The following is a 25107-nucleotide window of genomic DNA, read 5'->3' on the forward strand; positions in this document are numbered from 1 at the left end:
CTGCAGTTGGTGCAGACATACTAGAAGTCATGTGTGACATATAAGAATTATGCTTTAGATCACCCCCATAAATTATAATTATAGCTACACTGTTTTGAATGTTGTTACTGTGGAATTTTTGGTCACACAACCACTTTTCAAATATTTGTTATTGTTATTAGTGCTTTACAGTGACCAGCACTGAAGGTCTGACAGCAACATGTGCTGCAGCCTTAGGATTGCCTAACCTAATTTCATATTTGAATAATGTATGAATTCAATTATAAATGAGCACTTAGCTATGGTTATCTAAAAAGCGAGTTTGTGTAAAATCCCTAGAAACAATGAAAAGAAGAACTTTCTTATTCTGAGGGGAAACCCAATAGTGAGGTAGCCACATAGCTAGCTTTTATTAAGACTGTATTTTATAGTGCATGGATCAGCTGCCAAACATTTAGTCCTGTTGTGAAGCCCCTTAAATAATGCCATAATTAACTGTTTATCAAAAAGTGCTTTGATATGAGCAAAACAAGTCAGTTATAATGATTCAAGGCATGCAAACATGTGTATAACATGTGTATAACATGTGTATAACATAAAAACATCCTGTACAAAACCATTGCTCTTTGATATTACTGTTTTTTTGGTAAGGATTCAGGTGAACATGAACCTGATACTAGCTAGAGGACTTATTTTGGTACCAAAAAAGGATGGATAGCTACAGTGACAAAGGTAAGCCTGTACAAGGTGCTAACACAACTGCACACGCACAAAAGCAAGAGTACATAATTAGAACAAACACAACACACAACAGCAGTACACATGATAGTGGTACAATAAACAACACAAAATGTCCATTTAACAAAGCGGAGATGGGTTTTGAGTGCATGGCAAAAAGCTACATGGTGGTGAAAATTTACTATAAGTCAACTCAACTGAGATTCCGCAGAAAACATGTAGCTAGCTACACACAAAATATCAATGTCACCTTGCATTGATGGTTGCTATTTAGCTAATACCTGCACTTTTAAGGCAAATGTATTGCAACAAGCAAACATTATAGCCACAAGTCCAACACATCGTATGTTTCTACACACTCTCTAGCAAATGAATGTAGCTATATGGGGATAAAACGCCACCACAAGAAACAATTCATGAAATCCATTATGGGAATTAGCTATAGTTAATAGGAGTGCCACTAGTGATTCTGAAAAAAAATAGAACAAATTCCATTATGGGATTCCCATCATTTATGTGTGATTCCCATAACAGAATTCCTGACAAGTTTGAGGCTTGAGCTTACTTGCCTTTAGTTACATGCCTGTAGAAAAGGTAAATGCAAGCCCAAAACCTGGCATTTTGTTATGGGAATCACACAATGATTGATAATGGAAATTCAGTATCACAGTCTACTTTCCAGTATCCGACTTCCCGATAATGAAAGTCATGATTTGTTTAATAGCCAAACTATTACCTTATAAGCTCTAAACTTGGCCTCTGAACTGCATCCAATCATGTTCACATCTAGTAGTTAGCTACATTTAAAACTTTCATAACTTTTGCAGCAGTTGCTTGACAATGATTTAACTACGTATATCAACTTGCTGTTAATGTGTACACCTAGTCACTTTGACTAGGTTGGTAATTGAGATATGAGTGAATACAACTAAGTTTCTTTTGTTTGTATTAAACAGCTAATTTGATATGGTGCAATTACCGTTTTGATACCGTGGTAACGCGATCGTCACTAGGATACGTGGAACTGACGCAGCTATGCAGCTAGGTACCATAGCAGTACGTAGCTTAGTAACGAACATAAATCGGCGAGCCGGAGACATTGTGGTTAGTATAGCAGGCATGTCTCAAGTAGTCCATCTGCCGGAACTTCTTACTGAGAAAGAGGGAGAGGCGATTCTTTCCGTGATCGAAGAAGACCTCAAGTTTCAGAACGAAGAAGAAAAGCGCATTCAGTACGTGATAATACTGATCCGGGTCTGCTGATCCTCGTGGAACACTAACGTACCATAGTACTGTCTGTTTACTGTAGGAAACTACATGAAGATATCGACAAGATTGCGCTGAACTACAGAGATTATGCTGGCACGTTCTGCTCTCACTGTGGCAACCGGTTCGGCTGGATTTTCGACTCGGGGAAGATGTGCCCAACCTGCTCCCAGTGGGTATGCAAGCGTGAGCGGGTCCATTGCTCATACAAGACTCATCAGTGGATTTGTAAACTTTGCCACATCCGAATGTAAGTCCATGCAGTAGTTAAATATATATATATATTTTTATAAATTAAATTTTTCATTACTGATATTAGGTCTGTGGGTAAACTAAATGCACATATACGTACGTACATGTAATTATCATTGAGTAGATATATACATAGTGGCGGATCCAGGGGAGGGGCATGGGGACACGTACATCGGCCCTCCCCCCAAAAATTATACTAATAGAACAGTCAGTCAAATATTCTAATAGAACAGTCACCGCATATAACACTTAAGAATCCACATCACCACAGTTACATATATCTGAGTTCGGAAACTGTCATCTGCAGCACCATCCCATAGACTAAATACACCTAGCTATATGGCCTGCTAGCAAATTAAGTGCACGTGATCTCAGTCATAACTGACTGTCACTGATCCCTACAGCTCTTGAACAATGCAGGTCACTTAGAAAAGAAAGTATAACATTTAGATATTTGTGCATAAGACTACTCCATATCAAGCATTTCAGTGCTGAAACATACAAATACTTTTAGCTGCAACTGCCAGAATAACTCCTGCTCCATATATATACTACCATGGTGTACCCCTCCCTTGCCAAACCCTGGATCCGCCCTCCCTAAATCTATCAGGTCAGTCAGTGAAGACAGTAATGGGTAGTGTGGCCAGATCCCTCAATATGGCAATAATCAAACCCCTAACCCAACTGCTATCAACTTTTATGTAGTCGCAATAGATGAATGATCAGGCTTCAGTAATTTTGTGACTAGTGAATGCTCTATTAGAGTATGCAAACACTGTTCATAGATTTCAATGGTATACAGAGCACTTACAGAAAAGTATTAGTTTAGGGTGTTTGCCATTTAGAGCATTGGTGTGGACTGATGAATTCACTTAAATAATAAATCATGTTGGAAGAAAATCAATGTGATATTGGGAAGGCTTATACTATCTTAGATTACTAATACCATGTAGCAGGTTTTTATAGCGAAGAATTAATTTTAGCGTTTGGGATCATTCGCTAAAATTTAATTCGCGATAATTTCAGTGCCATGGTAATAATGGGTTTTTACTCTTTTCACCACCCTTACATAATATTAAGCTCAAAAGCATCCAGACTTCCTACTGTAGTTGTTACTCTCTCTCTTCGACTTTAGGGCACGCGTCTAGTAGTTGCCGCGAGTGGTCAACTTTAGGGGACGCGTCTAGTAGTTGCCACGAGTAGTTGACTTTAGGGGACGCGACAAGTAGTATTAGCATTAGGGTTAGGTTCACCTTTGGTTTCTTCTTCACCTTTAGGGTTAGGTTCTTCTTACTACATACAGCTTACTTCTTGAGTCAAATCTATAAGATAGAAAAGTAAGGAAGCAAGAGAGCTAGCAACTGTAGCACATCCGGTCGCACACTTGGCCATCACACTGGTGGTCCCGGGTTTGAACCCAGATCAGGATTGCGTTATTTTTATTTTTCGTTTTGGTTACCTATTTGGTTACTTTTTCCAAGTTTTATAGGGATATGAAATAGGGTGAAAAGAGTGATACCCGGTAATAATGTTACCGCATGATTTACCCTATGGTCTCTGCTTCATCACTAAGCACTCTGGAGAGATACACTTGCCCAGCTAAAGCCAGGGATAAAGCTGCATACAGTTATGCATAGAAAATCTATGGGTTAAGCGAGTCGAAGTAAGAAGTGTGGATAAGGAAAGGTACACGTCACCCGAACTAACCAATGGCTTGAACTAAAAATAATTATGATTTAGCCTGCAGACCTGCTAGCAAGGGTCCAGTTGTCTATTAAATCTTGCTCCCAGTCCATGCAGAGTATAGTTTAAGTAATAGTTAGACACTCGCAATAGGTGTCTTCGAGGATTTAAAAACCTGAGGTGACGTCAATAATTCCCTTGTCTGTGTCTCGGTAATTATTGACGTCACCTCAGGTTTTTAAATCCTCGAAGACGCCTATTGTGAGTGTCTAAGTGTTTTAGACAATGGCGTAGAAGTAGTGAGTTAGTATAGAGAGTTCCCATTGTAAACACCTAGGGTATTTCAGCGAGCAAAAGATGTGAGGTCGCGCAAGCCATGAAGCGCGACTAACTGAAGGTTTGTAAAGTCGATAAAAAGTATGTTTGAGGCATTATGGATACGTGTGAATGGGGAATAGCCAGTGCCAACATGGCTGTCTTGGTCAGGCTACAGAGCGTGCTTTAATATGGCGAAGGCCACAAACTGAATTAATGGCTTGTACCACGATGGTCTATAAATCCACTGAGCTACCCACGATAACAGCGTACCTGAGTGTAATTTCTTTGTAATAATCTGCTCGCAATCGCTTGGTGTTTACTGATGTGCGAAATACTAATGGTCCACAAAAGGCTAATTGCATTACTGTGGGCCACATTGTGGTTGTAAACAGCTGTCGGGTGTCTTACCAGTAAGACACCTGATACCAGGTTTCTTCGCAAATAAGAGACCTCCACACATCAAACGAAACGCTGCATACCATTGTCTAATGATGGATACAACCGGGGATGTGAAAGATAGCAGATAAAGCGATGCAACGGTTGCATGTACGATGCCATGTAGCATGAATTGCTTTGTTCTCACTCTGCTAAGTTGAAACTAAACTGGTTTGCACTTGTTACAAGTGTTACTACATCGAATTTTTGTGCGTATATTAATTAAAAGTGAGATTTAAATTTTAGCCATTCAATCGCTAAACTTTCTGCCGCTATTTTTAAATTTCGCAGAAAATTTCAGATGCTACAATAACCCGCTATACAGTAATTTGCTATTGTTAGTACTGGACAATGTCTGGATGCATCAATTAGCCCTTACTATATGACTATTCTTGTTATATGATAAAAAGATTTTCAAACTCTCTAATAAGTTCATTTTTAGCATCAAATTTTTGTCAGTTATTACCATATTTAGCTGTTTGGTTAAATACCACAACATTTAGACTATTAGACCCTTTTTGTGGTGGATTTGGTGGATTTTGGAGGTGTCTAAGTTACTTAAACCCTTTTCATGTTTATTACACTCACCTTCACTGGTAGCACTGGCAACACATCAATTAATTTTAAACCCATGACTGTTGCTACGGGTGGAGTGATGGATTGTTTTTACTAATTAACGATACATTTCTCTGTTACAAGCAGTTGTCAACGGTGTTAAGGTACTACAACTACATACAGGGTCTAAATAAGTTAGATTTCAAACTACAGGGGTCTAAGTAATTTAGTAACCCTCAGGCCCTGTATTAGACCCTTTTTTGCAGTGGATTTGGTGGATTTTGGAGGTGTCTAAGTCAAGAGTTCATAATATATATAGAGTATCCCACTCTCATATATCCCTGTAGAAGGGCGTATTGTGAAGTTATGACGTAGCACTTCTGGGTTCGCCCATTTTTCTTTGTATAATTAATGATGTCATTAGTTGAACGTGGTATCAGTTGAACACATGCCTAACAATGTTGCTAGCAACCAAATTAACTCCAGCTCTAAGCTTTTCTCACTGAACTTTCCTTCATGGGTTAAGATCACTTCCTAGGCTTTTCTTACTAGGCCATTCACAAGTACGGCTATCCTGAGCATTGTGAGTGTGAAACGCTGCTAACTATTCTTGCACTTTTATGGCTGCTCATACGTCACAAACCACAACAACTTGTCATTACATCATAACTTCACGATACACCGGGTATATGAGAGTAGGATACTCTCCTCAGTATAATCAAGAGTTCATAATATATATACTGAGGAGAGTATCCTACTCTCATATACCCCTGTAGAAGGGCGTATTGTGAAGTTATGACGTAACGACAAGATGATGTGGTTTGTGACGTACAAACAGCCATAAAAGTGCAAGAATCGTTAGCACCATTTCACACCCACGGCACTCAGGATAGCCGTATTCACGAATGGTCTAGCAAGAAACGCCTACGAAGCAGTCTTAACCCATGAAAGAATGATTGTAGTTTGGTGAGAAATGCTTAGAACTGGAGTGAACTGGAGTTAATTTGGTTGCTAGCGACGTTGTTAGGCATGCGTTCAATCGATACCAATGACATCATTAATTATACAAGGAAAAATGGGCAAACTCAGAAGTGTTATTGTGATATCTTAGTAGTAGCTAATTTACTAAAGCTAAGTTCACATCAATAAGATTATAGCTAATTCACTTTAATTCACACTCTGAAAGTATTACAAACAGCACACATTTATATAGTCACACTAAGAGAATGTTCTAGAACTACAAAGGAAATTAAAAGTTACTAAAATAAGTATCAAGTACAAGAAACTAAAAATAGCTAATTTTATTCATGAACATTAGTCTACATACTTACAGATTATTGTCTCTATATAGTTCAAAGTCTACAACACCACATCTCCTCCCTCTGTCAAGAGTGACTTTGTCCATCAAAGTTAAGTGTAAGACGGTCAGGAGGTCGATGTTGTCGTAATGGATAATGTCTTTCAGGAGGTTCTGTTGTAGCTGGATTAGTGGTATGTTGTTCAGTGGTATCCTCTGGTGGTGAATAAGGATAAGTGTCAATGTCAATAGTGTCAGATGAGGTGGTAGCAGGTGTGGCTATAGCCTTTGGAGTGACTATCCTATGACGTAGTTGGTCTATGTGACGTTTGACAGTTCTGCCATTATTAATTGCAACACTAAAAGTCACTGGACCCAGTTTCTGTAGAATCACACCAGGTATCCATTTGTGTGGTCCATTGTATTCTCTGACAAATACAGAAGTGCCTGGAAACATAGGTTGTGATCTAGAATGTTTGTCATGATGTTGCTTCTGATCTGCTTGTTTAGATGTCACTTGTTGTTTTGTGTTTGGCATCATTAAGTCAAAACGTGTTCTCAGTTTTCGTTTGAAGAACAGTTCACAAGGAGCAACATTAGTGGTGGCATGAGGAGTTGCACGATACTCAAACAAGAATTCTGATAAACGGTGGTGAATTGATTTGCCATCATTGGAACTAGCCTTCAGGGTTCGTTTCAGTGTTTGTACAAAGCGTTCAGTAAGGCCATTTGAGGCTGGATGATAGGGAGCACTGAGAATGTGTTTAATACGATTGCCTTCTAGAAATTGTTTAAATTCTGCAGATGTGAATTGAGGACCATTGTCCGATACTAATTGTTCTGGCAATCCATGGCGAGCAAACAGTGACCTTAGGACTTCAATTGTCTTTACAGAGGTAGTAGTTGACATCACTTCTACTTCTGGCCACTTTGAGTGTGCATCTACAACAATAAAAACATGTGACCCAAGTATGGCCCTGCAAAGTCAACATGAATACGCTTCCATGGGGTGTCAGGCCATATCCAAGGGTGTAGAGGTGCTGCAGCCGGATTGGCTTGGTTAGCTTGGCAAGATTGACAAGATTTACCCAATTCTTCAATTGCTTTGTCTAGTCCAATCCACCAAAAGTAGCTTCGTGCAATTGCCTTCATTCTTGTGATTCCAGGGTGATTAGCATGAAGAGATTTCAGTACTTGTGAATGAAGTGTCTGTGGAACAATCACACGCATACCCCACATCACACAGCCATTCTCAACACCAAGTTCATTCTCACGGTGTTTGTAGGGTTGAAGTTCCTCTGGTACCTTGGTAGGCCATCGCTCTTGCACATAATGGTAGACTTTGCCAAGTATGGTGTCACGCCTGGTAGCTTTCTGAATATCTCCAAAAGTTACAGGAAGAGCTTGCACTTGTGCAATGTTAAAAGTGGTTACACACTGAGAATCTAAGTCTGGAAGTGTTGAAGGTAACGGTAACCTTGACAGACCATCAGCATTACCATGGTTTGTAGTCGACTTGTATTGGATAGTGTAGTCATATGCTGACAGTAAAATTGCCCATCTTTGTAAACGTGCAGCTGCTAGAGAGGGTATTCCCTTCTTTGGTCCCATGATTGTAACTAATGGTTTGTGGTCAGTTATGAGAGTGAAATTACGCCCATAGAGGTAACGGTGAAACTTTTTAACACCAAAAATCAGTGCCAGAGCTTCCTTTTCTAGCTGTGCGTAGTTCTTTTCTGCACTTGTTAATGTACGGGTAGCAAAAGCTATTGGACGTTCGGAACCATCTGAGAAATAACTGCACCCACTCCATATGCAGAGGCATCAGCTGCTAAGGCAATTGGCAAATTGGGGTTAAAATGAGTAAGTACGCAAGCTGAGGTTAGCTGTTTCTTGGCATTCTGAAAAGCTTTGGAACACTCAGTTGACCAACACCATTTCTTGTTTGATTGTAAAAGTGAGTTCAAAGGGTGTAAAAGTGTTGACAAATTTGGAATAAATTTTCCATAATAGTTAATCAAGCCCAAAAATGATCTAAGTTGTTGCACATTGGCAGGAGGTGGGGCTTTCACAATGGCCTCTACCTTCGAAGGGACAGGTTCAATACCATCCTTAGTTATCACATGTCCTAAGTACTCAATAGACTTAAGTAGGAACTCACACTTCTCCAGTTTCAGTCTGAAACCATGAGTAGTCAGTCGAGTAAACACCTGTTCAAGGATACAGTGGTGACTGTCTTCATCTGAGGTACTGACCAATATGTCATCAATATAGCAGCACACTCCAGGAATTCCTTGTAGGACAGTGTCCATCAGTTTTTGGAAAATAGCTGGAGCTGAGGAAATGCCGAAAGGCAATCGGTTGTAGGCATACAGACCTTGATGAGTGTTAATAGTCAAGTAAGGTTTTGAGTTGTCTTCAATTGGCAACTGTAAGTAGGCTTGGGACAAGTCTAGCTTAGAAAATATTTTCCCTGACGATAAGGTAGAAAACAGCTCTTCAGGAGTTGGTAGTGGATATTCTTCAACTGACAAAGCTTGGTTGACGGTCACTTTGTAATCTCCACAAATACGAAATTTCCCATCTTTCTTTGGGACTGGAACAATTGGTGTGGTCCACTGGCTATGAGGAACCTTAGAGATTATCCCTTGCTTTTCTAGCCGATCAAGTTCTTGGCTGATGGCATCTTTGATTGTAAAGGGAACTGGTCGTGGTTTGAAAAATCGTGGAGTAGCATCTGGCTTTATGTGAAGTGAAGCTGTGAATGGCAGAATCTTTCCAAGTTCTTTTGAAAACAGTGTTTCATGCTGCTGTAAAAGTGAGTTAAGTGGCTTCAGTTTAACTGTTCTTAAGGTGAAAATGTTGTGCCAGTCAAGTTGGATGTGTTTCAGCCAATTTCTGCCTAGGAGACTTGGTCCATTCCCTTTTACAACCACTAGCATCAGTTTCCTTGTTTGGTTGCCATACTTCACTGTCACATTGAGTGTGCCCTCTACCTTCATGCATTCATCTGTGTATGTTTTGAGTACCAGATTAGATGAGTGTAGAGTTTTGTTTCTAAACAAAGCTTGTTTTGTGGCTTCTGATATGACAGAGAAAGCTGCCCCTGTATCAACCTCCATGTCAAGTTTCTGTCCATTTAGAGATAATGAAACAATAATGGGGTCAGCAGAACGAGTGTCCACTCTATGGAGCCCAAATTCATCTTCACTGCTGTTAGCATTTTCATCAGCAGGTGGTTGTGTATCATCTTGTAAATGATGAGTCTTTTTGCCTTTGATGTGAGTTTTTGTTTGTCCAGGAGTTGATTTAGTTTGAGGGACTTTGGTATGTGAAGCCTTAGAGCGACAGGCGGGGGCGATATGTCCAGTCTTGCCACAGTTGTGACATTGAGCCTCTTTAAATTTGCAGTTTGCAGCATTGTGATTTGAATGCCCACAACGGTAGCAGCTTTCAAATTGACGGTTAGAGTTTGCTGGGCGTGGTCTTATTGCATTGATTGTGTCAGTCTTCTTAAATGATTTAGAGTCTTTATCAGCTGACTCCATCCCCCTCGCGATTTCCAAAGCCTTAGGATAGGTCAAGGTAGTCTCTGCTAATAGACGGCGTTGTATGGCTTCATGACGGAGCCCACATACAAAACGATCACGTAAGGTTTCTTCCAGATTACCTTTGAATTCACAATGAGTAGCAAGCTTCCTCAAGGCTGCATCATACTCGTCGCCAATATGTGATATCTTAGTAGTAGCTAATTTACTAAAGCTAAGTTCACATCAATAAGATTATAGCTAATTCACTTTAATTCACACTCTGAAAGTATTACAAACAGCACACATTTATATAGTCATACTAGGAGAATGTTCTAGAACTACAAAGGAAATTAAAAGTTACTAAAATAAGTATCAAGTACAAGAAACTAAAAATAGCTAATTTCATTCATGAACATTAGTCTACATACTTACAGATTATTGTCTCTATATAGTTCAAAGTCTACAACACCACAGTTATGTCATAACTCCACGATACGCCCTTCTGCAGGGGTATACATGAGAGTAGGATACTCTCCTCAGTGTATATATTGTGAACTCTTGGTATAATGTTATGAACTCTTGCTAAGACTCTTTTCATGTTTATTACACGCACCTGCGCTGGTAGTATTGGCAACGCATCACCACCTGAAAATTAATTTTAAACCTGTAATTATTAGGGGTGGGCAATACCAGAAATTTTTGCTTCGATGTCATTCCAAGTACTTTTGTCATGGTATTGATGAGTATCGATACTGATACTGAGTACTTGTGATTTTTGTGCATAGTAGCCAATTAGTGAACCTCATAGTACTGAAAATTTCTCTGTGATGACTGGTGGGTTGAATAAAGCTTGTAGTGATGACTGAAACATTCCACTTTTTAGTGTTTACATCTATAACACATGCACAATGTAAGCAAAATATCACGTGATCACCAAGTATCGAAATTTCCGATTCCTTACAAAAAGTACTCGATACCAAAGTATCAGACATTCTGCTATCGGTATCGATATTTTATTACTTGTATCGCCCACCCCTAGTAACTGTTGTTACAGGTGGAGTGATGGCTTGTTTCTACTAATTAACGATACATTTCTCTGTTACAAGCAGCTGTCAACAGTGTTAAGGTACTACAACTACATAAAGGTTCTAAATAACTATACTTCAGACCACAGGGGTCTAAGTAATTTAGTAACCCTCAGGCCCTGTAGTAGCACATTCACTTTGCTCAGGCGCCATGACACAGGGCCATCAGGTTACTAAATTACTTAGACCCCTGTAGTCTGAAGTCTAACTATTACTTGTATCATGGTTACAGTACCTATAGCTATAGGCTAGCCTCTGAGTACCCAACCTTCAGAAAATTGGACTGATTCACCAATTATTAATGACAAAAACATATTACCTGAAAGATACTCCAGATAGCAAATAATTATGATCTATAAATTGCTACTGGGTTATTTTTGGCTACTTTTAAAAGTTCATTGTATAGTTTAATGCTATATAGTTTAGCTAGGATTATATTGTAAGAATTCGTTTCCTAGAATCAAATCAATAATAAAGTACAGAATAACCTAATATGTTACACTGTATAGTGTGGGAACATCTGTGTGTTAGTTTTCACTAAAAGAATATCAGTTGAAAGTTGTTAACTTACTTTCATAATGTTTGACACTATTGGTTAAGTGCATGGAATCAAGCCAAAAGAGAAGTAGTATGATAGGTTACAGTATGATGGGTTTCTAGGTAATTTTAAAATGCTTAACACATTTTCTACTGACTTACTAACTGATTCCATGCATCTTTGGTTTTTTTGGTGTACTGCGGTGGGTACGGGTAATGGTTGTAACGCTGTGGGGAGTGCATTGCCTGATATCAAGAGTTAATAATAGAGAGGAGAGTATCGAACTGCCGCATTGTCCATCAAAAATGATCCCGTGAAGTCCTCTGGCTTCTTGTGGAATGTGTCAACTCTATGTGGGTCTAGCACGCGCCATCCGCATGACTAATTATAATCCACGTGATCAATACTTGAAGCATGGCATCTAAAGAAGGCACGACGCGAGGTGCAAGGAAATCTGAACACGCTACTACAGCGGGTAGAAAAATAAGAAAGTGGAGCCAGGCAAATCTGTGGGAAAATTGCCACTCACAGGGCAAACAAAAGCTACTCGCAGTAGTACAAATGCGAAACAGCCTCGGAAACAGCAAACTCCCTCGTCGACATCACCTGAAGATTGTGAACCGACAAAGAAACGGACACGCAGAAGTGGGAAAACAGCTGATGTATCGTCGTCAGCAAATTGTTCAAGCTCGAAAACGAATGTTTCCTCATCACAAGCACCTGAGCGTCAGCCTGAACACAATGAACACCCTGATAAACCAGCAAAAAAGCGGACTCGTAAGACTTTCAACAAGAAGGAAAGGCAAGCTTTAGTAGATCATATAAATAAAGTGGATACATTAGTGCTGAGTGAAATTGTTCGGACAAAGCTAAGCGAACAGTGCTTGGCAGATCACTTACAAAGTTTTGCTAATACTTTGTGTGATGATGAAATACTCTTGAATGATATTTTACTGCATCACCGTGCTCGTTTTGGAGAATTGTACATACAGTGCAAGCAGGAAGTGGACCCCTTTTTACAGTTTCAGTTACAGTGGCACCAACACTGTGCTGCATTTCTCCTGGACAGAACATATTCGTTGACAGCCATTAACTTGGATGAATGTGCCCAACAGTCAGTAGCAGAAATCAGAATGCGTTGGCTTGATTTTTGTGATTCTAGCTCTGTACCATTTTCTGATAGCAGCAAAGTGATGATGACACTATCATCAACTGTGTACGAACTATTATTAGGACGGGTTGAAAGTTTTCAAGAGACATTGTTTGCTTCTGTGGACAAGCCTTCACATCCCACATCAAATGACTCCGATGATGTATATTTTCGATTTGGTGGTGCTGCAATTTGTGAAATGCTGAAATCACATTACAAACAAATCAAGCAGTGCCCCGATCCACAAAGAGATCAACTTTCACAGGAAATAACCATTCTTAAAGCAATGACCATGACCATGAAAGATAAAATTAGTTTACCCCTTTACCTGAAGTACCGTGACAGAGGCTTTATGTACTTTCCAGATTCAAGTTTTGTGACATTCATAGAGACTATTAATGATGCAATCAGAGCAGTCATGAGCACAAACTCATTGGAACAGGATATAGTCAAGGTACGATGGTTACCATCATATGTACTCTGACTTGCACTGTTGTTTTAAAGGTTGCCCATGAAGAAGTGAAGAAGAATGCTGATCTACCGATTCATTTCAAGCAGATTATAGCTGGGTTGTTGCCCAACATGGATACATTCAGTGAAGATGCTGTGAATAATGTTTACCAGACATTTGTCCGCAAAATATCTAATACAGTGATACAAGAAATTATATCATCAGCGAAGCAACAGATGGCTACCAAGAAAGGTTTAGCCTCTACAGTAGATGTCAACTTGCGTCCAGTACTTCTAGCACATCATGCTAAAATGGAAACTAAATTAGGACAAAGTTAACAGTTGATATTGTAGTTTAGTGTACATAAAAATTATTTGTCATTGCTTGAATTTACATGTTTGTTGTATGTTTTTTTTTGTAATGGGATTTCAATGATGTTCAATGATTCATCTCGATACTGCTTTCCACTGTGATGGGTAGTGACTGACTGCTTAACCAGATGAGCTGCCCGGGATGTAACATAATTCACTGCATCTAGCTTTCCCCCAGAGCTATGCTTATACTGACTAAACAGGCTCTCCACAGATGATCCTGAAAGTCGCAGGGGGGCTATAAAGTAAGTTGGGTAGGTCTTTAAAAACCATTCAGTAAATCCTCTGAAGCCATAGACATCTATCCGCAAGAGGTCCCAAGCTATAAAATAAATTGTAAAGCAGCTACATTCTAACAATTGAAAGCTTACTTTGCCATGACAAAAAGGATTTTTGTGTACTAGAAGTCTGGGAATATGCTGGATCTGCAAATGGAACACACACACACATTAAATACTTAGTTATCACAACATGGTAGATAAGTATAAATTGCTACTTCTAATACACACCCAATTTACTGTTGTACATACGTTTGTCTAAAATAGAATCTAGCCACTTAGAAAAATATTCAAATCCTTTGTTGATATTCTTGATAACCTCAGAATCAGTACTCCTTATACGATCATGGCTCAAAAATCCCTGTTCAAACAATAGATTGCAGGCTTCCAAGTATGCTAGAGTTTCACAGGTTGTCTCGACATTGTGGGGTGGAGGGTCCTGGTTGACAAAGTGAACTAGTTCTCGCTGTAGTAATAACAAATGCAATAATTTAATAAAAGCAATTATACTGCTAACAATACTGAGATTATATATGGTAAAATTCCTTACTTGCATGATTTTAGCAGGGTGGACATTTAACTTAGTCCAAGCATCTCGGAGGCAGTGGGCCTCTCGAAGCCGTGGCACCATTCTTGTCTGATTACTGCTCACTCTGGCCAGCTCTCTTTCATACAGTTGGTTAATGGTCTGCCATCCAAATACACTATTACCAGGACACTGAAAAAGCTTTGACCCAGTTGGTTTTGAAGAGAACAAAGCATTGATCATGTTCTTCAGCTGTAACGACAGTACAATGTAACTGTTGAAAGTGCATACAGCATTATTATATATACCTGGTGGGATGGACAAATGAGCCAGAAAATTTTGTGGGGTGGGTTGAAAGGGTTGAGCATCCATGGGTCTACTCGGTACTTGTCATCTGCTTGATCACTGTTTAATGAATAGGCACAATGATGACCATGGCTGGCTTTAATAGTCGCTATGTTGGAAGAGCCACCATCACACACCAGCAAACTAGTCTTGAGACCATGTGACTGGAACAATTTAATTGTTTCAAGGACAGACGCCAACACAAACTTTGCTTCTACACTTGATGAGGAAGTGAAGTAGGGGCCGACAATATCAAACTCGCTGGTAAGATCCCTCCACAGGAACTGTAGGATATAAGACGTTTGCTTGCTGGACTCGGAGGGTTGTAATATGGAATACACATCGTGTAGTGATGCAAGATTCTTGGATGTCATGGCCAAGCCCATTAACTGATGACTCCGTGAATTCCACATGAGCTGGCAGGCAACTTTGACTTCGTCAAATATTAAAGCTCCATCTCCTTGAGGCTCTTGGTGCCCAAGCTGTTTAGATGTTTCCTTAAATGCTAGATAGCGAGACACTTGATCTGCTATACACGCAGCACTGACGCCTGGCTCATGGATAAATGCTCCTTTTTAAGATTGCAGAGTGGCCTTTGAAGGAAGTTTGAGAATTTTAAAATCTTTCAAAGCTTCATAAGCAGCAGGGCTACGAGTATAGATTGCTAAAGCTGCAAGATAAAAAATATTTAAACATCATTAAAACCATGAAGGCATTGAACATACCCATTCTTATTGTGATTGAGCTCCAACGATTACCACGTCCACCAAAAGCTACAATGAAACAATACATAACTGCCAAGCTAACAAATTAATAACTTACTAGTCTTAGCCTGATCATCAAAAAATTCTCCTTTCCTTTGCTGAGTGTCTGAAAGCCAAATGTCCTTCATTATCTTGCCAACACCATGCTTTTCCCCCTCCAAGTACAATTTTTCCAGTTCATCCTCACCTATGCTCCTCACAACATCACACATCTCGTCATTTTGGTCATCATTTAATGCAACTTCACAATCTTCATATGCTGCCAGTTTCCTTTTGCTGTTTGTTCTCTCATATTGAGCCAACCTATTGCGCTTAGCCTGGCTGGCAGGACTCATATAAGACAATTTAGCTCTGGATGATGGTCGCTGACGTTTTGTCTTCCTTGTTGGAGTTTCTTTAGCAGTTTGCCTTTTCTGGTGTTCTAAATTGTTAACTAGGCGTTTGCAGGGATAACATTTCAATTCACTGGCCTCTTTCTCTGCTGCAGTTGCATTATGTGCTACCTCAAAGAACAACTGGCACGTCTTGGAATCAACCCGAAGGAAAGGAAATTCAGTCTTTCGAACACTCTTGATATGATACCGAATAAAATGGTGGTATTCGCTCATGTAGTGATTCACTTCAATTCCAGGGCAAAACTTGAAATTTTTACCGTTTCCTATCATCTTGCAAATGTCAGCTAGGTCTTCAATACTTTCAAACACTTCCTTTCTCCATATTAATTCTCATCATCACACAAACAGTGTATGTCTTATACTGCACGGTTACTTGTATGCGAGACACCATACCATAAGGAGGATGATAATGCAAAGTTCTTTGCGTAATCAACAAATATGGAACGCGTCTTGGACTGCTATCTACCGTACCATGCGCCATTGACAGCGACAAATCTGGAAAGATCCCACTCAGGTTATCAGATGTTCTGTAAAAAAGCCTCTTGAACTTCAACGGAGACCGACGAAGAAACAACAACCGATGCTTCGTTCCTCTCTTCATTTTGCACCCTGGCGACACTCTCGAACCTTGTCTCCCACTGCTCACACGATTCATCACTCTGCTCGACGTCACTCGCATCTCTGCTGACTGAGGCGCCACAGCCATCTCGATCGATGCAAACGTCAGAAGGAACTGTCCTTGAAGCAAAGCGTCTTGGGGTGTCCATTCCACTGTGATGCGGCCGACACAACAAACGTGTTGAATTCCTCTCATCGTCACCTTGACAGTTTACGACAATACACGAGAATTTACTGACAAACACGGAGGGACTTCACGGGATCATTTTTGATGGACAATGCGGCAGTTCGATACTCTCCTCTCTATTATTAACTCTTGCTGATATGTATGCACGATGCCCGGGGGCGCTGCACGCCCGAGGGCGAGAGCGTACATATCAGGTAATGCACGACTTACAGTGTTGCAACTAATATGTTACACTTCAAAGTAGCTTTTTAAAATAGTTCTAATCCTTTCAAGTTACTTTTACAGTAGTTTTAAGCTGCTAAATTCAGTTTTAATTTAAATGCCTTTGATGTGGTTGAGGGTGCCTTTAATGTGGTCTGGCATGCATTTGTCCAGGATCCTCTGTGGTGGTTGAATATATCATTATTGTTACTATATCAAAGCTTCATATGTGACTGAATTTGACAAAACCCGGCTTCGACGCACAAAACTTCGTTAGGAGATATGGCGATTTTAAGTAATCATTGTGTAATAACTTCCCAGTGCCTACAGCTGTGCAAACAAAATTTGCACCAAGTATGCATCTATTTACTAGCTATCACTGAGTGGGTGTATACATTTCTGATATCCAAAATTAGCCCTGTTTTGGGCAGCTTTTCTCGAGTGGGTAATAATATCACAGGTGATAGTAATAGGGTGGGAGGGTGGGGGTGGATGGTGGTCTTAATATACGGGTATAAAATGGAGTAAGAAGACGATTGGAATCCAGAGGCCAAGTTTGGGCTCTCCATGGCCCTCAAATCACTCCAAATTGACCGAGAACACTATTGGTGAGCTCTCTGTGAAGTCCCAGCTCACTACACACCATCATCACAAAGCCATGGCCATTCAATGGCGCCAATCTCCCACTCGTGGCTTTGACAGGGTCGGAAGAAAGCTGCCACAGAAACCAGACTTGCCAGTCCCGAAGGAAGTACAGTGTGGAATGTGATAGTGTATTAGGCCAGCAATCCATTTCTGGTAAAAACGTAAGTTTGATTTTGTGTGTGTGGAAGCCTTGTTATGTGAAATCCGGTCACATTTAATATTAAGAGAGGCATCACGTGAGATCACGTGATCTAACAATACTACAGTTAGCTTGTTTGGCTGCCTCTTGCTACTCCTTGTGTTCCATGGGTTGGTAATAAAGTGTGGGCCTGTTTTCAAGCGTCAATTGGTAAGTTACACTTTGTATGGGCTATAATGTATTCATGTGTGACTGAATTTGACAAAACCCGGCTTCGACGCACAAAACTTCGTTAGGAGATATGGCGATTTTAAGTAATCATTGTGTAATAACTTCCCAGTGCCTACAGCTGTGCAAACAAAATTTGCACCAAGTATGCATCTATTTACTAGCTATCACTGAGTGGGTGTATACATTTCTGATATCCAAAATTAGCCCTGTTTTGGGCAGCTTTTCTCGAGTGGGTAATAATATCACAGGTGATGGTAATAGGGTGGGGGTGGATGGTGGTCTTAATATACGGGTATAAAATGGAGTAAGAAGACGATTGGAATCCAGAGGCCAAGTTTGGGCTCTCCATGGCCCTCAAATCACTCCAAATTGACCGAGAACACTATTGGTGAGCTCTCTGTGAAGTCCCAGCTCACTACACACCATCATCACAAAGCCATGGCCATTCAATGGTGCCAATCTCCCACTCGTGGCTTTGACAGGGTCGGAAGAAAGCTGCCACAGAAACCAGACTTGCCAGTCCCGAAGGAAGTACAGTGTGGAATGTGATAGTGTATTAGGCCAGCAATCCATTTCTGGTAAAAACGTAAGTTTGATTTTGTGTGTGTGGAAGCCTTGTTATGTGAAATCCGGTCACATATTAGCTCTGACTATAACACTAGTACTTACTATGTAAGGTTTTCAAAATGTATAAGAAACCTTATCACCACGAGACAGTTTTGATTGTGGGATTCAGTTGGTCTCAATTGAGAGCCACAGGAGGCTCAATTGTAGGCCACAGGAGATCACTGAAGCCCACAATGTAAAGTGGATGTTGGTCATATAGGTTTCATATACATTTTACTACAGTATTCAATAGTAAGAAGCATTAAAGCTGTACAGTTTGTGGAATGCAGTAATGAGTTGTCAGCACACTTTGCAGTGCGACATCTAGATGTTGCCACATCACATTTGTAGCATAAAGAATTCCTTTGATCTGAGGTGTGAAAGTGTTACATTGCATAATGGGATTATGGTACCACTCAAATGTAATGTCATCTGGTGTACTGCAGTAGGTACAATGCATAATGGGATTATGGTACCACTCAAATGTAATGTCATCTCGCGAGAGTGTGAGCGATTAAAACACTGGCCAATTAAAGGGCGTGGCACCCATTTCGCCTGCGAGCATTCATCCCAAATGAAATACTCACAAGCAAAAAAGCTGCCATGCCCTTAATTAATGATTTTTAAAATTGCGTGCACTCTCGTGAGATGATGATGCATTTGAGTGGCACTGTACTTCTTTGCTCAGGTCATGGGAAATTTTAAGGAAAATAAGTCTTGGGGGGGGAGTTGGAGTATAAATAAATGGCATTGTTAGTTTCATTTTAAAGTAGTAACAACACATAAACCAACCAGGCAACATACAACAGTGAGTGGGTAATGAGACACCAAATGACTAGAGAAGGTATTCCTGTAATGGTGCAATAGTAGTAGAGTGGAATAGTGCAAAAAAATACATTTTGTGATACAATTTTGAAACTTTCCACATAAACAGTGCTCCTGTTGACATTTATTTTTTTGATGTAGTGTCACTGTAAATTTTGCCTTTGGCAACCTTTACAGTTAATTGAAAATTCATCATTTTTGTCTATCTAGCTCCCTGAGGCATTATTTTACACTTTTAAAAGTAAAGGTGTTGTTCTAAGAAACAAAAGGATTTTTGTTTGAATGCTCCACTGCAAAGTTATGATTACTTTTATTGCTCGTAAAATTTGCTGAATTTATTTGCCCTTGGGATGTAAATTACCATTGGATAGTAAACTTTATAGAATTTCATGGCTAATATCGCTTTGGAATGAAATCACCTATTGACTAGGGATCCGGGAACCATGCCTGCATAATTTTGAGCATAATAGGTTGCCAAAAGCATTGAGCATAATGCCAGCATAATAGGCACAATTTTTGTGCATTGGTTATCAGAGAAGCTGAAATTTGGCCTATTTTACATGATGCAGAATGGGATAGTGTACAAACATGGTAAAAATCAGATTTACAGCTACGTTGTGAAGAAAAGTTTAGTTAAAGATCGATATACTCTAATAGAACAGTCACCGCATGTTGAATATGCTAATAGAACGTTCACAGATGCATTAGATACTCTAATAGAGTGGTCAAGACACAATTTTATATGAGCAAATTTGGAGGATAATGAGACACAACTGGGTATAATTGGAGCATAATAGGGGAAATTTTGAGCATTGCTCAGAAGCTTAATAGGCAATTTAAAAAGCATAATAGGCTCAGGTCTAGTACTATGCCACTCTACTATAGTGAGTCTAATAAAGTTGATGAATCTCACAACTGCTCTGTGAGTTTTGTGCATGTTGTTTACCTCAGGTTGAAGATGACTCCATAATACCTGTTAAAACATTATCTTTCTAATGCTGAACAGAAATGTAGCCCTCAGAGAATGGCCTTGAGATGATATATATTATATATAAAGAACCTGTGCACGGATCAAAGCAAAGAATGTTCTGTAATGGCCATACAGAATGCAACGGTTCTATATATACTAGATAAAACACTGCTGAGAGTGCAATATGGAAAAAAATAGCACAAGGGCGTGGGCAAGAGACTAATACAACACAAGGCAAAACCAAGTGCTGTATTCAGCTCGAGACCACACCAAAATGTAATTTTTCCCATATTACACAAATGTGGCAGTGCTTTAATTGCTTTCTGGTCATCTTTGTTCAGAGAATTGAAATTTTTTAGACTCAAACCATGTCAGTTTTCAACCATCAGACAATTGGTAAGTGTCTAAATAGTACAAGTTTGGTCATAAAACATGTACAAACAGATAGCATTGTTTTGGTAATTCAAAATGTTACGCACATGATTAACTTTCTGCTGCATGTGCTGCATGTGTTTCAGTTGCATGTTCTGTATTTCCTTTCAGTGCTGTATGGAAATAATAGCACTCTTATTTGTTTGATCTTCACCCACGCAAGTGCTTTAATGGGCAGTTATAGAACACTTGATAAACCACAGTTCTATATCAAGTAGTTATAGAACTGCACATGACGTACTAATGTATGCCAATGCTGGCTAATAGCTAGCCTGCTTCCAGTGAATAATCACCCAGTACAACCAATCAATCAACCCAGTATATGCTAATAGCCCGTGCTGCGCTGGCTGATCACAACCAGTAAGACTAGAACCATGTACTGGATTCAATTTATAGACAAACTTGAAGATTTCAATGATGACTGCTTGTAGTAAGCAGCAGTGAACATTCTTACTACGTTTTGTTTACATAAATGGACAAGCCCTAGGAATATCATGGAAACATGCTTATTAAGTAACACAATTGAAAACTTGTATAGTCATTAAGAAGACTCATCCAAGTCCAGAAAAAGATTAATGCAGGCGTAACAGACGCAATGCCTATTCTACCAAGATTAGAGATACTCCATGAGTTTCTAATTGTTTCATGCATCTTTTGAACACCTCAGTTCTCTATAACAGTTAAATGTAGCACATAAAAGAGTGGGCGAGAGACAAATATAGCACGAGGTGAAGTTGAGTGTTATATTTCATCTCAAGACCACCCTTTGAATGCTATATTTGACATAAAGCATGAGCCTAGGCAGTGCTTAAACTGTTATATAGAAGTGTAAACTTGAGATACAAAACACATGAAACAATTAGAAACTCATGGAGTACTCCTAAAATCAGTTATCCATAGAAATGTTCACCCATGTTGCACTTCCATTATTCTTGTCCTGGACTTGGATGAGCCCAGCCTGTCTTCTTAATGGCTAAAATGTTTCATTGTGGTATATCAGGGGGGGGGACATTATGTCATCACGTGAATGATTTTTCACAATGTAATTGAATTCCAATAATAATTACATGATGAAAAACTAACCGTACCAGCTACTTACATCATTTTAGACGCTTAAGTCAATTTCATTTACTACTAGTGACTAAGAATACAGTGACAATGACACAGTGAACAATGACACAGGTATCATAAGATCAGATTTATTCTAAATAATACTCTATTGCAATGTTCATCGTAACATCGCTGGAGCTCAATGAAGCTCAACACATTAAACGATTTCTACACTAGTAAATTACCATTTCTGACAATAAACCCGATACTAAACTCCACGGTTTACTAGAACTATACCCTATGCTAAAAATGTACAGTATGCACACATCACACAATTTATTGTGACGTCATGTCTTACCTCCTCTGGTGGTATATACTTACTAAGCATATTTCTGTGACATTCCTCCATTTATGATAGCAACTGCTGCTAACCACAAGCAACTTTCCCATCATCAAAATTCTTCAATGTATGTCTATAACGTGAATCTAGTGCTTCTAGTCTTACTGGTTGGGTTGACTTGTCAGCCAGTGCAGCATGGGTTATTAACCTAGACTGGCTTGGTTGATTGGTTGTACTGACCAGAGTCCTGTATGCAAAATACGGCATGAATGCAAAAGAGTGGTCAAGAGACAAATACAGAATGAGGTAAGGCTGAGTGCTGGATTCTGTCTCAAGACCTTTATAAGCATGAGCAAGGTGATTCTGGTATTTAGAGCTGTCTTTAACCTGCAATAAACCACATCGTGCTAAACCATTTGAAACTTTTGGAGTAGAAGTCATTATGTTCAATATTCCCCATCCAAGTACACCTTCTTCTGGTCTCATATCCCACTCACTGTTCTACAGTATATTGCTGCATATTATGCTCCATTCTACGTATATACCAGTATAAATGTTTTACTTTTATCTCCCCACCACATGGTTGTGTAGGAAGCTGTACATCAGTGAGTACCTGTTGACTGACTACCTTTACCCTTCTAAGGTATTGGTTGTACCCTTTGATATGATTGGTAGTGAAATAGAACAAGATGTTCATTACAAACAATCAAACTTGCCTCATCACTTACAACCAAAAGAAGAAACAGAACAGGACTACCATAATCAGGAACTGTTTCAACAAGCAACAGGTGAGGAAAGTGAAGTAGACAATGGTGATGAAGAAGATGTAGAGGAAGTACAAGAAGTAGTAGTAGCTATAGATGAAGAAGAAAAACTCCAGCAGAAGCAGCAGCAACACCTTCATAAACAGAGCAACCCTACCAGAATGTTTGTAACTTACTCAAGTAGTGATAAACAAGGCACACAAAATATAGTAGCAGAACAACATCAAAAGCAGAAAAATTTTAAAGAACAACAGAGCATTCAAGAAATGAGCAATTTTGCTAGTATCACAATGACTGTAAGTTTCCAGTCATACAATGTACAAGTGTGTAGTGGGAAATTACACCATGTGTAGAGTAAAATTGTAACATATTGTTCTAGGGTGTTACTGAGATTACTGCAGACAGTGAGGATACGCTACAGACTAGTGGTAGTAGTTGTGATGTAACAAGGACTAGTTCTGAGGATGATGGGGAAACGAGTGATGAAGATCAAAAGAGGAACACTTCTAAACAGCCTAAACCAATCCTGGTATATCCCAGTAGCAATGATGATGGAGAAGAAACTATTAATCTTATGTTTCCTCAAAAATCTGAAAAGAAAGTTTCATTTGTAACTAAGCAAAATACAATGAAGAATCATGTCAGTATTATTTCATTGAAAAGCTCAGATGTAAGGATGTGGTATAGATGTAGTCATGACAATATAATTATAACATGATTACAATAGGGTGATGGTAGTGTGAGGAGCACAGTAGTAGCCAGATATCTCTAATACCAGACTGTAACACTAATGTCTACTTTATGCATACACACACACATATTAATTTTATTATTAGTGTATTGAAAATTATCAAAAATGTGTTATCAAAAACAAAGTAGGGGTGCAAGCAATAAAACGTTGTGAAACAAGATAGGTTTAATGGTATTACTACATAGCTATGGGAAAAATTCTGCTGTTAATTTTGTTCAATTCCAAAGGACGGATTTTCTCACACAGCTATGTTTGTAATAGCATCATTAATATCTTGTTTCACTACTTTTACTGCTTGGATCCCTACTTCATTATTACATTAATAATTATTTTATTTGTTATAGTGCAGCTATGATATACACAAGTGACTGTTCTATTAGAATAATTATCACAATATTAGGGTGACTGCTTTATTAGTGTGTCTCAGTCCTGCTACTGACCTTGACAGAGCCTCGATATATTCCACATGATCAGTCAAGAAGAAGTGGTGTCTTGTCTTCTGCAGCAAAACTGATGTCGGTCAGCTAGATCATTAGGGGGTGTGATCGATCATTATAAGTACAGCTAGCTAGCTACTCCCTCTTACAGAGAGCTATCAATTCCCTCTTATAGGTAGCTAGCTACTCGCTCTTACAGTGAGCTATGAATTCCCTCTTACAGCTAGCTAGGTAGCTAGCTACTCCCTCTTACAGAGAGCTATCAATTCCCTCTTACAGCTAGCTAGGTAGCTAGCTACTCCCTCTTACAGTGAGCTATGAATTCCCTCTTACAGCTAGCTAGGTAGCTAGCTACTCCCTCTTACAGTGAGCTATCAATTCCCTCTTACAGCTAGCTAGGTAGCTAGCTACTCCCTCTTACAGTGAGCTATCAATTCCCTCTTACAGCTAGCTAGGTAGCTAGCTACTCCCTCTTACAGAGAGCTATCAATTCCCTCTTACAGCTAGCTAGGTAGCTAACTACTCGCTCTTACAGTGAGCTATGAATTCCCTCTTACAGCTAGCTAGGTAGCTAACTACTCGCTCTTACAGTGATGTAATGCTTCAAATTATTATTTCTATGATAATTAATTATGCACTTACAAAGAAGGTGTCAATGCAGCAAGATAAACAACATGGTTTTCTTGCATGAAGAAGGGTACAACTAGTGAATTGGGAATGAGAGGTGAAGGCAAGACACACAGAGAAGCCATTTACTTAAAACCCAAAAGGCACATGTCACTCTTTGTTATTGTGTTGCAAAATGGTGATTGCTTGATGTGTCATTTAGTTTCTGTAGTCATTTGACTGTGGTCAGGCTGGCAGGTAGGCTTGGGTTTTGGCAATTTTTAAAACTCCAATATTGGTACTTGTGTACATGTTTAGATATGATGCAAGATTTGGCATTAGATACTCT

The 25107-nt window shown here is 39.4% G+C and overlaps 4 protein-coding genes and 1 long non-coding RNA gene across 5 annotated transcripts in view; 2 read left to right on the forward strand and 3 right to left on the reverse strand.

Moving 5' to 3' along the window:
* The window catches only part of LOC136258989 (golgin subfamily A member 6-like protein 6), a 79979-nt gene that overhangs the window by 2322 nt on the left and 52550 nt on the right, over positions 1-25107 (reverse strand). The window lies entirely within an intron of this gene.
* LOC136257344 (uncharacterized) lies at positions 1784-23845 on the forward strand. Its single transcript, XM_066050512.1, has 5 exons — positions 1784-1949; positions 2027-2233; positions 22792-23260; positions 23344-23634; positions 23692-23845. Exons 1-5 carry the CDS (start codon positions 1837-1839, stop codon positions 23734-23736), a joined length of 1125 nt encoding a protein of 374 aa, XP_065906584.1. The 5' UTR covers positions 1784-1836; the 3' UTR covers positions 23737-23845.
* On the forward strand, positions 6009-13732 carry LOC136257345 (uncharacterized). The gene is made up of 2 exons (XM_066050514.1): positions 6009-13280; positions 13331-13732. The coding sequence occupies exons 1-2, from the start codon at positions 12810-12812 to the stop codon at positions 13613-13615; spliced, it is 756 nt and encodes a 251-aa protein (XP_065906586.1). The 5' UTR covers positions 6009-12809; the 3' UTR covers positions 13616-13732.
* Positions 13160-14385, reverse strand: LOC136257347 (uncharacterized). The gene is made up of 3 exons (XR_010701922.1): positions 14179-14385; positions 14020-14073; positions 13160-13970 (listed from the first exon to the last, which is right to left on the reverse strand). It is a non-coding gene; the product is annotated as an uncharacterized lncRNA (long non-coding RNA).
* LOC136257346 (uncharacterized) lies at positions 15352-16247 on the reverse strand. The gene is made up of 3 exons (XM_066050515.1): positions 15620-16247; positions 15523-15570; positions 15352-15467 (listed from the first exon to the last, which is right to left on the reverse strand). The coding sequence occupies exons 1-3, from the start codon at positions 16224-16226 to the stop codon at positions 15373-15375; spliced, it is 750 nt and encodes a 249-aa protein (XP_065906587.1). The 5' UTR covers positions 16227-16247; the 3' UTR covers positions 15352-15372.

The sequence above is a fragment of the Dysidea avara genome, chromosome 6 (assembly GCF_963678975.1).
Source record: "Dysidea avara chromosome 6, odDysAvar1.4, whole genome shotgun sequence".
Classification (NCBI taxonomy): domain Eukaryota; kingdom Metazoa; phylum Porifera; class Demospongiae; order Dictyoceratida; family Dysideidae; genus Dysidea; species Dysidea avara.